The sequence below is a fragment of the Heloderma suspectum genome, chromosome 12 (genome assembly GCF_057233095.1).
Source record: "Heloderma suspectum isolate Gila_16-S chromosome 12, 16-S_ref, whole genome shotgun sequence".
Lineage (NCBI taxonomy): Eukaryota > Metazoa > Chordata > Lepidosauria > Squamata > Helodermatidae > Heloderma > Heloderma suspectum.
This window is the reverse complement of record NC_139469.1, coordinates 15,423,226-15,436,792: the sequence shown is the minus strand read 5'-3', so window position 1 is coordinate 15,436,792 and position 13,567 is coordinate 15,423,226. Positions and strand designations below refer to the sequence as shown.

At 44.2% G+C, this 13,567-nt stretch overlaps 1 protein-coding gene across 1 annotated transcript in view; it reads left to right on the top strand.

Annotated features, from left to right (window-relative positions):
• Positions 1–10,092, top strand: part of OTOA (otoancorin) — a 72,255-nt gene extending 62,163 nt beyond the window's left edge. Inside the window, exons 27-29 of the mRNA XM_084818467.1 lie at positions 674–866; positions 6,086–6,179; positions 7,267–10,092. Of these exons, the coding sequence (XP_084674593.1) occupies positions 674–866; positions 6,086–6,153 (261 nt within the window). The 3' untranslated portion in view covers positions 6,154–6,179; positions 7,267–10,092. The remainder of the gene's footprint in view (positions 1–673; positions 867–6,085; positions 6,180–7,266) is intronic.
• The last annotated feature ends 3,475 nt before the right edge of the window (positions 10,093–13,567 follow it).

Genomic DNA, 13,567 nt, shown 5'->3' with positions numbered 1-13,567 from the left:
TTTAGGAGACATTGTAATTGCAACTTATAATTGTACCTCTACCTTCATGAGGGCTAGAAATGTTTTGTAAAGATTTCTTGACAGATTGGGAAAGATGGACCATGAGTGGTAAAGTTAACAAACACAAATGTAATTCTAGGGATGTACAGATTTTGTTAAATCAGTTACGCGAATTGTCAGGCGTCTTTCATTCCGTCATCCACTCTCTGACAGAACTGGGGGGGGGGGGATATATGAGAATTTTGTTCCAAGTGTGAATTCACACAGATTAACACAAGTGCACATTTGTGCAAATCCCCCCCAAAAGTAAAAAATGGTTTGCAAGACTGCAGAATTGAATTTTTTTAATGGATGTATGAGAATTTTGTGCCAACTGTGAATTTGCGCAAATCCCCCCACCCCAAGTTTAAAAAAACCCAACTGACTTGGAAAAAAATGGTTGGCTATGGAATGCATAGGTTGAATTCACAGAAATCCGAACTCATGAGTGCAATTCTATATATTTTACAAAAAGAACTAGTGAGCACATAGAGCAAAACAGCAGGTTGTTGTGCAAGCATATTTGTGTGTACCTGTTGCTTTTTGCTGTCACTTCTGCTGGACCTCGGACCCTGACTTGTGCTGAGCTATAGGTATCCTAAAGCACCCTGAAAGTTTGCTTTTACCCATCCAGGAGCTGTCTCCAGAGCAAATAGCTAACCTGGGCCCTGAAAATGCAGCCATGGTGACAGCATCACAGCACCAACACCTGAACGAATTGCAGCTTCAGAGTCTTCAGCTGGCACTAGATGGAGCCAGAACAAGCATCCAAGACATCCCATTTGGCGAAAGCACAACCAGACCGATGTACACGTCTGTTATGAATGGTGAGTGAAAAATCACTCCCAGGCCATATTCATATGTTACACCTTTGGTCCAATAAGATGGTCTGTTTAGTCCAAAGGTCTATCTAGTCCAGCATTCTGTTGCCCATGGTGGCCAACAAGTTGCCTCTGGGGAAGCCACAAACAGGACATGAGGGCAAGAGCATTTGCTGTTCCCCAGCAAATGGTATTCAGAGGTATCCTGCTTCGGATCCTGGAGGTAGCATACAGCTTTGTAGCAAATAGTGGCCTCCTTTGTTATATCTGTGTGTAATTTCTGCCCAGTGTCATATCCCAAGGATCATAGCCTTGACCAGAAGGGACGGCCACAGCCTGTTCTCAGTGGTACAGCTAGGTAATTTTAGACCCTGAACATTACAGGCAATGAGCCTATCTCCTGGACCGGGAACCATTCACCCACATGGCTTCTGTCTTGCCAGGATTCAGCTTCAATTGATTGGCCCTCATCCAGCCCATGACTGAGTCTAGGCACTGATCCAGGACTTGCACAGCCTCACCTGATTCAGATGTCGCAGGAAGACAGAGCTGTGTGTCATCAGCGTACTGAAGTCTTTCCCCCCCAAGCTTAACCTTATCCAATCTGTTTTTTTCCTAAAAGGTATTTCTTTACCCCAATAATCAACACATTAGAATATTTTAGATGTCTCTTATTTTTCTTCATCTATTATTACCAATAATAGAACTAGTCTGGGATAGTGTGTGTGTGTGTGTGCGCGCGCGCGCGTGCGCTTGCTTGCTTGCTTGCTTTAAATGACTGTATTGTATTGCTTCAGTTGTGAAGCACACAACTGCCCCCATCCTTCCATGCTTTACAACTATTTCTACATTTTTAGAAAACAACTGTTTGCTAACTCTGGTTTAACCCCCCCCCCCTCAAAGAAATACTCTGAACATACGCAGTTTTGCATTTTAAACTCACTTGAATCATAGGGGTTCATCACATGAGGCTGAAATCCCACATCCTTACTGGGGCTTTCTGCTTCCAGATTCTTTTCGGGATTAAGATTGGCTTCTTTACTCAGGCAGACACATTCTTTGAATTGAGGACTTCCTTTCTCAGCAAGTTCTATATGTTTCATTTTACAGCCACTAGATGGCGCTGTTATTATACAGCAACACTGTCATTACACACACCTGATAGATCGGATTAACGTCCCTTATCACATTATCTCTGTTCTTTTTAAAAGCAAGATAAAGGTCATAAACCGCGGGAGGGGCCCTGGAGGTTGACAACATCATGTAAAGGACCTGCAAACTTCTGCAAGCGATCAATCTTGATTGCATGATATAAGCCCTGTGTAGAGATGCTCATAGCTAGGGATGTACGAAACCACTTACCTGTTTCGTAAGTGGTATCCGCGGTCAGGGGGGAGGCGCTCCGTCCCTCCCCCCAGAATCCTCCCCGGCCGGCTCCGCTCCATGGCGACTCTGCAGAGCCGCTGGCCAGGTGCATCCACGGCCGGACATCCGGTTGCGGCAGGTCTGTGGACGCAAATGGCAGTCAGCGTAGCGGCCGCCATTTGCGTCCCTTCACTTAGCCGTGATAGGCTACATAAATATTTACGTAGCCTATCACGGCAAAAGTAGCGATACAAATGGCGCAGCGGATGCCATTTGCGTCCCGCTCTTTGCCGTTAATACATATTTATATACAATTTATGTGCAGATTTTTTAAAAACTGCACATTCATGTAGAAATAGGACAGGACAGATTTGTGAAAACATGTGAAATTGACACGGACCAGAAATAAGACTGACCTGTCTATTTCTAGATGGAGATGTGGAGTTCATTATTTCAACATTTTTACGTGCTTTTAATTCTGGGTTGTGGCCACTCTGGCCCAATGAACCTTGCTTGAGCAAGATGGTTTTCCTGAGTTCTGGTTTGTCCTTTATTTATTTTATTTTATTTTTTATTCGCCCGATAACAAATGTTCTGGGCAGATTATAAATGTGCCCAGAAGGATAAAACAGAATACAAATGATTGAAAGAATAAAACACAATACAAATGGCTGAAAGAATGCACTGCAATGCAAAAAAACCAACAGCACAGGATATACATATAAGAACAGCCATATGATCTAAAAACCAAGTCTCTAAGGGGGCAATCCCTTGCACCCTTGATGATTGGAAGCCCCCAAACTCGGAGGCTTCCGATCATTTAAAGAAAGGTGGGAGGAGTGGTGGAGGCGATCTTCACCTCCCCCACCCTCCTGCCCTGCATATTTCGCTAGACGGGCTTTTTAGCCTGTCTAGTGATGGCACTTCAGAGAAGGAAGGAGGCTGGCAGAGGGTCAGGATAACTCGTCTCCTCCCCTCCCCACCCACCGGAACACCCCCTTTTCCTCCTCTCCAAGGTCAAGTTTCCAACTTCAGAAGACAGCTGGCACAGTTCTCTCCACACTGGCTGTGAGGGGTCAGGGGAGGGGGGGCGGATCTCAGACTTGGAAGGGGGAATCCCCACTATCCTATGGCCCCTCAGACAATGTCTAGGGGCCATAGGATTGCACCCTAAAATACCTGGGAGAAAAGAAAGATCAATACTCTTGGTTATTCTTTGGTCCTGACTTCCTCCTCACATCTCGATCCTGACCATTACTGGCATGCATCTTGACCCTGCCCCTGGTACCAACTTGCTCTTCGGTCTTGGCTACTGGCTTGTCCTGTGGCTCCTGGATCTCCCTAGACTGCTGCCAATTGCCCCTTTCTGACATTCTGTTGGAGACCATGGTTTCTTAGCCCATGGCGTTTAAGCTTTCCACTTCCATCTTTTAAAATGGGTGCAGAACGACTTTCAGACCAAGGGCCAAATTCCATTGCAGAGAAACTCTGCTCCCGCCACATTCCATTAGCGGGTACAGCCAAAGCCATAAATGGTGGAGCTGAAATAATGGAAAATATCGGCCTGTTTTAGCTTAAAGCTGTCATTACCAGTAGCTAAGCCTTAGGAGAGGCATGTCAACCTTTTAGAACGGGGGGAAAAACTGCACGAAAGCTAGGAAAACACCAAACAATAGATGGTTGGGCAAAAGTGGGTGGGCCCAGGGGAAAGGGTGTGGCCATCTGGGGAACCCTGGAGGGCCAGATTGGGACCTCAGTCAGGCCAGATTTGGCCCCTGGAACTGAGGTTGTGCCCCCCTGTTTTAAAACAGCAGCAACAGTATGCCCCAAATGTAAAATTTAACTCTATAAAATGGCTTATAGTGGCAAAAGCTAGCAAGGATTGAGGATGAGAAACTCAGGGCCATTTTGGCAACATTCTGCCTGTCTGGACAGCAGATTGAGCTGTTGTGTTGCCACAGGTAGCTATTCCCCAGGTTGATACGAAGAGGAGTACATCAAAATTTTCTTGTACTCACTGGCCTAGTCACTCTGCAGGGATTTTCTCTCAGGAGGGCTCAGGTGCTGCTACCGGCATGCTCCCTGTGGGTTTCCATCAAGCAAAAAACAGTTGTCAGCTGACAAGACAATTCCATTACCTCTCCCTCAGCAAGGCACTGATGAAGCTCCTTTTCCCAGCTGCCCTGGCATTGCTCACTTCATGTCTGCTGTAGCTTCTCACAAAAACCTAGATGTTTTTCTGCTCTTTCAGCCACACACTCTAGCTAATTTGGCCTCTCTACCTTTAAGGGGGGCGGTGAATCCTGTACATATTACACTTGTCATCTTTCAGTGTCTCCAACCAAGTAAGAGCAGTAGTGCAGCCAGGGCAGGACCTCAGGGGCAAAGTCTGGGGCACCCCAAAATGACCATCCAAAGACCAGCAGGTGGTGGGGCCAGTGGCAAACAGGCCCTGCATCAACCCCTGGGCTGGCACGGGCATGCCGGGTCCCACTGGGGTTGATGCTGCTCACTGCAGCATCCTTTCTTCTTATTTTTAAACATTTTGGAGTTAGGGAAGAGCGAACTGGGCATGCGCCAGATTACAGATGCTCATTGTATTTTTTTTAATTTAAAATATCCTTTTCTATGACAAAATTGTGCTTCCCCCCCCCCCCAGTAAATGTATTGAAGATCAGGGCAGCAGAATCAAACTCCATTTTGTTCCTGTAGTCATGGTAGTGCTATGATTGAAGCAAAATTGCACATGCTCAAGAGTTTTCCTTGGTTTTAAATCAGAGTTGGTTTTTTCTTTGGTTTTGTTGCTGTAACATATCAGGAATGTAGAAGCAGTTGTGAAGCATGGAATGGCAGAGAGGAGAGAAAAGTTTCATAACTGAAGAAATGCACATGGCCTTCCAAAGGGGTCTCCATAAGACCATTAAGTCAAGGCAGTGAAGGCCAGTGGCTCCTATTTCGGTGGGGCAGTAAATCTGCTCTGGGTTTCCATCAGAACCAGTCAGAACTCTAAAGAAGCTATCTAAAGTGCTGAACCCTGTCCCCCAAATGGGTTTGGCACCTTGGGTAGCTCCTTTAGAGTTCTGACTGGTTCTGATGGAAACCCAGAGCAGCTACCAGCCTCCACTGCATCCAGGGCCTTAAATGACCTAGCTGCACCACTGAGCGGGAGCATGTTGTGAGGAGCTATACCTTTCATAAACAAAATGAAGAAGAAGAGGATTCCAAGGCTGAGGAACACAATGGGCAGACAGGAGAGAGAAGGTTCACACACAGAGAACAAGTAAGATGAAAAACCCAACTCAAGAGCAGAGCTGGATGCTTGACATGTAGGAGCAAAGACCTTGGCTGTGATGCAGAAATGGAATCAAGGAACTTCCAGGTAACCTACCTGGTGTATGTATAGCATAGGGGTAAGCAGTCATCACCTAGAGTTACTGCAGGCCAATCAAGAGGTCTCCTGTTCTTCTCTGTTACCGCAAAAGGACTTGGTTTTGATTCTCTCTTTCTCTTTTTCTGGACTCGAGAGAGAGAGGGAGAATGGATGGTCTGGATGGCTTTCCTGTCTGTGCACCCCACTGACACTAAGTATTACCAGTGGCAACAGCCCATTTGCAAGCTGGCTCGCTCTATCATGGATGTGAAGTCTCTATCAAGCCGCCTGCTTTCCCTGTCTAAAGTACCAGACTGATTCCCTCAGCTGTTCGCTAGTGATGGCTGCTGGGAAAATCATGCGCTAACAACAGGGCAGATTTCAGCCAAGAAACTACCTGCCCCAAAACCTTCTCAGACGGCCGAATTCACAAACAGATATATGTGCGAATTAGAAATGCTTCTAATTCACAATGCGTTGTGCTTCTCAGGTGCTCCCTTCCCCAGTAGCTTAAACCTTTGGTGGTTTGCTGTATTCATCCTCCATCCCACATCCTGAATCCGTGAGCACTGTTAGAGGTTATGGTAAGCATGGACCTTTTTTTTTTTTTTAACTTTAAAGATTTTGTACATTGTAGATGCTGGGTGTCATATTTGCAAATTATCAAGAATGCTCTCTTTGTGCTTTTAAATCTTGCTTTCAAAACATTTTTATGCAAGTAAGGCCTTTGATTATTTGTTTTGCTGTGTATGCTGACTTGTTTTATTTTATCTTGTAGTTGTGCAGATCTTTTATTCTGTTGATATGATCCCTATAATATATATAATACATTACTTTGTAAGAGTTTTTCCTGTAAAAAAATGGGATAGACACTTATTAAATAATAAGTATTATTATAAGTAATAATAATGATGCCATAATTGCCTTCTTGATAGTATAAAATATGCAGCGGAATTCTATACATGTCTATGCAGAAGTAAGTCCTATTAAATTCTATGGGACTTACTCCCAGGTAAGTGTGCATAGACACTTATCTGCACTGCAAATGTATAGCTATTTTAGAGTACTTTTAACTGTCATGGCTTCCCCCAAGGAAACTTGGGAATTGTAGTTTACTGAGAATGCTGATAATTCTCTGTTTGAGATGCCTATCTCCACACATCACAAAACTACAATTCCCAAGGTTCCCTGGGAAGAGGGGCTGACGGTTAAACTAGTTTATGTCTGTGGTGTGGATGTGCCCTGGAGCAGAGGTGTTGAACCTCTTTCAGCCCAAGGGCAGAATTCAGTTTTGTAGAAGCTCTCAGGAGCCGCATTCCAGTGGTGGGCAGAGCCAAAGGCAAAAGCAGGTGGGGCCGAAAATACCATCATATTTTAGCTTAAAGCTCTTATTGACAATAACTAAGCCTGACGAGGGGCATTTCAACCCTTTATAATGGGGAAAAGACAGCACAAAAACTGGGAAGAGAACAAATAATGGGGGGGGAGGGATGGGGCCAAGAGAAGGGTGTGTGGCTATTTGGCAAACCCCAGGTGGGCAAATTGAGACCACAGATGAGCCAGATGTGGCTTGCAGGCCTGAGGTTCAACACCCCTGCCCTAGTGGATTACAGCCTAAAAATGCTAATTGTGTCAGGCACTAATTTTGCTGTTTATTTTCTTCCTTCCCAGTTCCCCTCACCTTCGTTTATTTTCCAGCAGTCTGCAGCTCAAATGGGAGGATAAAGGTGCAGTCTTTGGGAAAGCCCTAATGATGTTGAGAAAATAAAATTTCGCAGCTCTCCAAGAAGTACAATAGTTAGGAGTCCCAGGAATGCATTCAAGTGATATTTCCTAGTTTCCTATAACTACGGCTACAACATGCAGTTACGGCTCTTGGTTGCTCTTGAGACATTGCAAAATCAGACTAAGTATTCATAGAAGAATATCAATAGCTTTTAGATGAAAGCATCAGGAGAATATACTTGGGTGTTGAAATCCTAAAATTGCTCGCTGTTGAGATGTGACCAACCAGGGATAGAATACACATTTAGTGCCATGTGCTGTTAAACCCTGCTTCAGATGTATGGATGTCAGCTGTACTGTTGGATACAGGATACTGTTTCCACTGGCGTGACCCAAGAGAGTTCTTAATTTGCTACCGCCCTGTAATATGCAAGACAGAATCTGCAAGTCACTTGCTGACTTAGGAAGCAACCCTATATACATGCTTACCTGGGAGTCTGCTCCATTGAAAACAACGAGACTTACTTCTAAGCAGACATGTGTAGGATGGCACTGTTCATCAGATAAGTCCAACTGAAAATTTCATAATTAAAATATGACTCACAGCTAGTATCGAAGCTTGATTTCCATTGGGCCACTGTTCTGACTCCTGCTTCTGTGTGTTTGCTCTACTCCCCCACTTTAGCCCTCATCCTGTCTCCTCCTCCACTCATTGATTTTCCATCTCCTTTTCTACACCTTCTGATCCCAGTCCAGTGGAGGCTGGTGGTTCCAATGCCAAGGGGGCAGTAAATACGCTCCAGGCTTCAGTTTGAACCGGTCAGAACTCTAAAGGAGCTATGCAAGGTGCAGAGCAGAGCACCTTGCATAGCTCCTTTAGAGTTCTGATTGGTTCGGACTGAAACCTGGAGTGGATTCACTGGCCCACTGACATTGGAGCCACCACCTTCCACTGTCCCAGTTTCTTCTTACCCATCCACACCACTCTGACTCCCCCAGGCCTTCATTTTGCCCACTCCCGCCTTGATCCAGAGATCCACAGGCATAGCAGTGGGCTGGCCATGTACCGATAATGCATAACTGTGCGCCCCTAGCTTTCCCACAGTTGCTTGCTGCTTTCAGCTTTGACAGCACCCGCCATGTATTCAGAGGTGTGGTGACAGAAGCTTGAATCTAGGCCCCCTTCCCCACGTCAGTGAAAAGGAGCCTGAATTCAGATTCACAGTCCTTTCCTCAAACTAGTTAGTGCTATCAAAGCTGATGGTTCTAAACATCGCTTCAGCAAGGCATACATTTCCTACATGCACTGAGCACATGGTTTGCATGCAACAGGTCCCATGTTCAATCCGTAGCATCTCCAGGTAGGGCTGGGAGAGACCCCTCTCTGCAATCTCTGCAAAGAGCCGCTACCAATCAAATGTAGAAACTACTGAACTAAATGAACTAAATTATATAGAGACTGTCTCTATATAATAAGGCAGCTTCCCATGTTCCAGTCCAGAACGTGAGCACCATCCAGATGGCTGTATGCAGATATCAGTAGCCTCTGCATATGCAGTTTCCAGTCTAGCAGGAGACGCACATGCATATGAAAAGCCTTCTTTGCTCTTGCTGGACTGGGATGCCTACTTGAGTTAGAAGACCACTAAGCAGATAATGTATCATGTTTGTGTTCCATACAGCGGCTTGCATTCCATTGGCAAACAAATATTCAGTAATAATTGTATCTGCTGTTATAATTCTGTGGTTTAAAAAATATATCTGCATGCCAATTTTAACCATGCAGACATAGTGATACAGTCTATTCTGGACTCTACCACTTTAGACTGCAGGTGATATGTTTTCCCATATCAGTCACTCGTTGCACATGGAAAGCTAGCATATTGAGCAGAGCAGTTCTATGCTGACTTGCTAACTTTCTATATACAGGGAGATTTTTTTTTTAACTTCGGGGGACGTTAAAACAGACATTCTATTCTTCACTTACAGATCAGAGTGGTACAGTCCAGGAAAGACTATGCCATGTGGTTTTTCTGTCTGTTTTAATTGGCCCTCAGTTTTATATTAAGGACCAGGATATAAGTTTTTATTTTAAGGTGGCCTGTGATTGGTTTTAAATATTTTAATATCAGTGGTGACAGTTTTAATTCCAAACTAAGCAGATTTTGGTTACATATTACCAGCATTTGGTAACTGTGTGTGTGTGTGTGTGTGTGTGTGTATATTCCAATGGCTACATACATGATACTTTAAAATCAAGCAAGCAGGTGGCATTATACTCTTAAACAAGCAAATGTCTTATTGAAATATGGATTGCAGTATGGTTGTTCTGCTAAGCAATCAATTAACATGTTGCAAGAAATTCTCTATGGGTTGCCAGATTTTGGGATGAGAAATACGAGCCCAGTGTTAGAAATGTTGCCAAAAAATCCGATCCACTTTTGTAATTGCAGAAGCTCTTTCTTGTGGAACCAAAATGAATTAACACGTTTATGAAGGACATTTTTCAAATGAAGTTTTTCAACACCATGTGTGGTCTGCACAGTACTTTAATTCTTTTAGGCTGTTTTAAAATAAAAACTTCCAGGCTTACTTTCTTTCTCTTCCCCCCACCCATCTTTGTATAACAGGGGAAAGAAGTTGTTATAAGTAATCCTACCTCCTTTGTGTTTGTTTTTTAAATGAACAAAAGAACTCAAATTGCTGGAGAATTTCACACTGTCTCTTTTGATATGGTAGCTAATAAAATTTCTATTTTCTGTGCCAGTAGATTAAAAGGTGGAGAACGTCGCTTTTTAATTTATTTACCTATATATAAGCTCCTGTTTTCTTTGGAACCGAGTTCCTTTTGATCCTGGGTATTATTCTTTTGAACTCAGGATCTGTAATTCATAAGGGCTGGTGAAACTGATTGCCAAGCACACAGCTCTGCCCTTACTGCAACACTGTCATTTTCCACACTCTTTTCTATAAACTTGCACAGCTCTGCCTTGCCAGCCTAAAAGGAAAGCTATGTCATGTGTTGTATGGAGAGCATCCTATTTGTTTGTCAGGGCAGGGAAGTCCAAACAAGGATGCACATCCTCCATCTTCTTTTGGACAGAAGGATGCTGAAAAAAAGTTCAACACTGCACTTGAGGGAGGAGCAACAAAATGGCAAAGGGCACATGGGACCTGCGACAAATTGTTGCAGTTTGGAGTGCCAGCTATGCCCCTCTCTAGGGTACTCCATTACATTTCCCTTCCTACCCATTTCCACCCAACCATAACAGTCAGCATTATGTGGCCCCTGAGTTCTCACTGGGCTGTTGTGGGGGGTTTCCTAAAGATTATTTTGTACTTCTCAGAACCTTGGGGTTTCCTGCTGATACTTCCCTCTTGTGTGTGGATGGTACAGTTTCAGCTACATAAGCAACGGCTCTCATGCCTGAACGTGGGAAATAGGGGGAATGATGGCTACATTATCTACAGCCAAGGGATGCTTTGAGAAGAGCCAACCCCCAAAATATTAGACAGCATTTGAGAACAGGTTTGACAGAGACAGGTGTGGGGATATGGGTAGGAATAGACAGACCAGAGCCGGACTTGGCAAACTGCCTGCCATTGAGTCAAGTTCATTTGCATCTTCTTGACCGCAAGCCTGTATTGTACAGTTCATAAAATAATCCCAGTCTGACTGTATGGACAGTGGTTTAGTGGAGTCAGGGCTCGCAGGGATCCAGCACCAGCACTTTTTTATTAGAAGGGACGCTGATATAATCTGCCACCTCCCTCAGAATTCCCTGTTTCCTCTGGCTTAGCTGAAATCCTCATAGTAGGGCGGGGTGGGGGGGTTGAATTTTCCCCACAACAGTCTATTGTTTCTTGTTGTAATGCAAAGAATTTGGGGGTGGTTTGGTCTTGAATGGGCAATGAAGAACCATTAGCTTTACAAAAGACCTGCTCCTGGTGGAGATAAAACAACTAGAACCAGTTAGGTGATATGGATCAATACAGACAAATCAGTGAAGAGATCTGTCAAGCCACTAGTAGTAGCCATGATGGCTAAATGCTCCCACCAAATTCAGAAGCAGTATGCCTCTGAATACCAGTTGCAGGGGAGCAATAGAAGTAGAGGTTGCAGGGGAGCAATAGAAGTAGAGGTCTGTTGCTTTAATGTTTTCCCTGCGGGATTCTCGAGGCATCTGGTTGGTCACTGTGAGAAGCAGAACTAGATGGACCTTTGGTCTGATCCAGCAGGGCTTTTCTTATGTTCTTATTTATTTATTACATTTCTATCCCACCCAATAGCCGAAGCTCTCTGGGCGGTTCACAAATATTAAAACCACAAAGCACAGCATAAAGCAATATAAAATATTAAAGCTTAAAACCACAATATAACGGTACAACCAGAATAAAACCTAGCAGCAATGCAGAGATTTAAAATACAGATTTAAAACACCAAAGCTAAAAGACTAGGAAGCTAAAATGCTAAAATACTGGGAGACTAAAAAGATCTTCGCCTGGCGCTGGAAGGAGAACAACATAGGTGCCAGGCGAACCTCTTTAGGGAATTCATTCCACAGCCAGGGTGCCACAGCAGAAAAAGCCCTCTTCCTGGTAGCCACCAGCCTCACTTCCTTTGGCAGGGACTCCTGGAGAAGGACCCCTGAGGATGATCTTAGGGTCCGGGCAGGCACATATGGGAGGAGGCGATCCTTCAGATAACCTGGCCCCAAGCCATTAAGGGCTTTGAATGTTAATACCAGCAGCTTTGAATCGGGACCAGAAATGGACTTAGAGGTTTCTGTGATAGGATTAGGGACCACATCAGTGACCAGTGGACTGGGTGGTGTACATGAAACAGCTCTTTATTCTGACACTCCTAAAGTGCATTTCCCCCACCCCACCCCCAGCACTACATTTCAAGCACCTTCTTAAATAGCAGAGGGGTTAGAAAGCTTCTTGCAAGATGGTGAGACTGTCCTTATGTCATTAACAATGTGATCATATGCATGTCTACTCAGAAGGAAGTCCCACTGATTTCAATGGGACCTGCTCCATATAAGTGTGTATGGGATGGCAGCCCAAATCTATGCCTGCTAAACTAGATTGCCTTGGTTTAGCAAAATGGATTGCCTTATCATTTTGTTTTGAGAAAAAAATATTCCTTTTCATTTATGTTTCATCTCTCCCAGTGGCACTGCCAGTCAGAATATGAAAACTGGACGTGTGCCTCGACAGCTTATTTTGCTGATCTCCTTACGCGTCTCTCATCTACCACCCGCCACATGGGCTTGTTGCTAGGAGCTGCAGCATATGCTGCAGGATATATATCCGGCAGCCGAGAATGGGGAGAGATGGTTAGAGCTTTATCATGACACACAGAGATGGGGCTGTGCTACTCTCTCAAATGCAGCGGTTTAAATGGTGACATGACAGAGGTTTAAGAAATTATGCATTGGGTGGAGAAGGTTTTCTTCCTCTCTCATAATAATAAATAACTCAGGGTCATAAAACTCAGGGTCATCCCTCAAGAATTGATTGGCAGTAGATTCAGGACAGTTAAAAGGAAATATTTATTCACCCAAGGCTTAATTAATTTGTGGAATTGCTTCTACAAGAAGTGGTGATGGCCACTAATTTAGATGGCCTTGAAACAGGATTATAGAAATAAATGAAGAGGTAACCAATGGCTATTGGCAATAAATAATAATGATGATAATTATATTAATAACAGTTAAACTGTTAGCGCATAGTTAAACTATCGAATTCACTACCACAGGATGTAGTGATGGCCACCAATTTGGATGGCTTTAAAAGGGGGTTAGACAAATTCCTGGAAGAGAAAGCTATCAATGGCTACTGGTCCTGATGGCGGTGTGCTACCAGAGGCGGTGGGCCTGTGTAGACCAGTTGCTGGGGAACATGGGCAGGAGGGTGCTGTTGTGCTTGTGAGTTCCTGGTCGACAGCTGGTTGGTCACTGTGTGAACGGAGTGCTGGACTGGATTGACCTTTGCTCTGATCCAGCAGGGCGCTTCTCATGCTCTTAATAATAACACTGAAATAAATGTCTATCCCACTCTTCTACTTTTGTATCTAGAGCAGCTTACAAGTGCATAAAACAAAGAACCAATATGAGCATTATACATTTTTTTAAAAAACAGAATAACCAATGGCAGTGATAGAAAACATTAAATACAGTTAACATTAGAACAGAGCCAGTGTGGTGTAGTGGTTTGAGTGTTGGACTGGGACTTGGGAGAT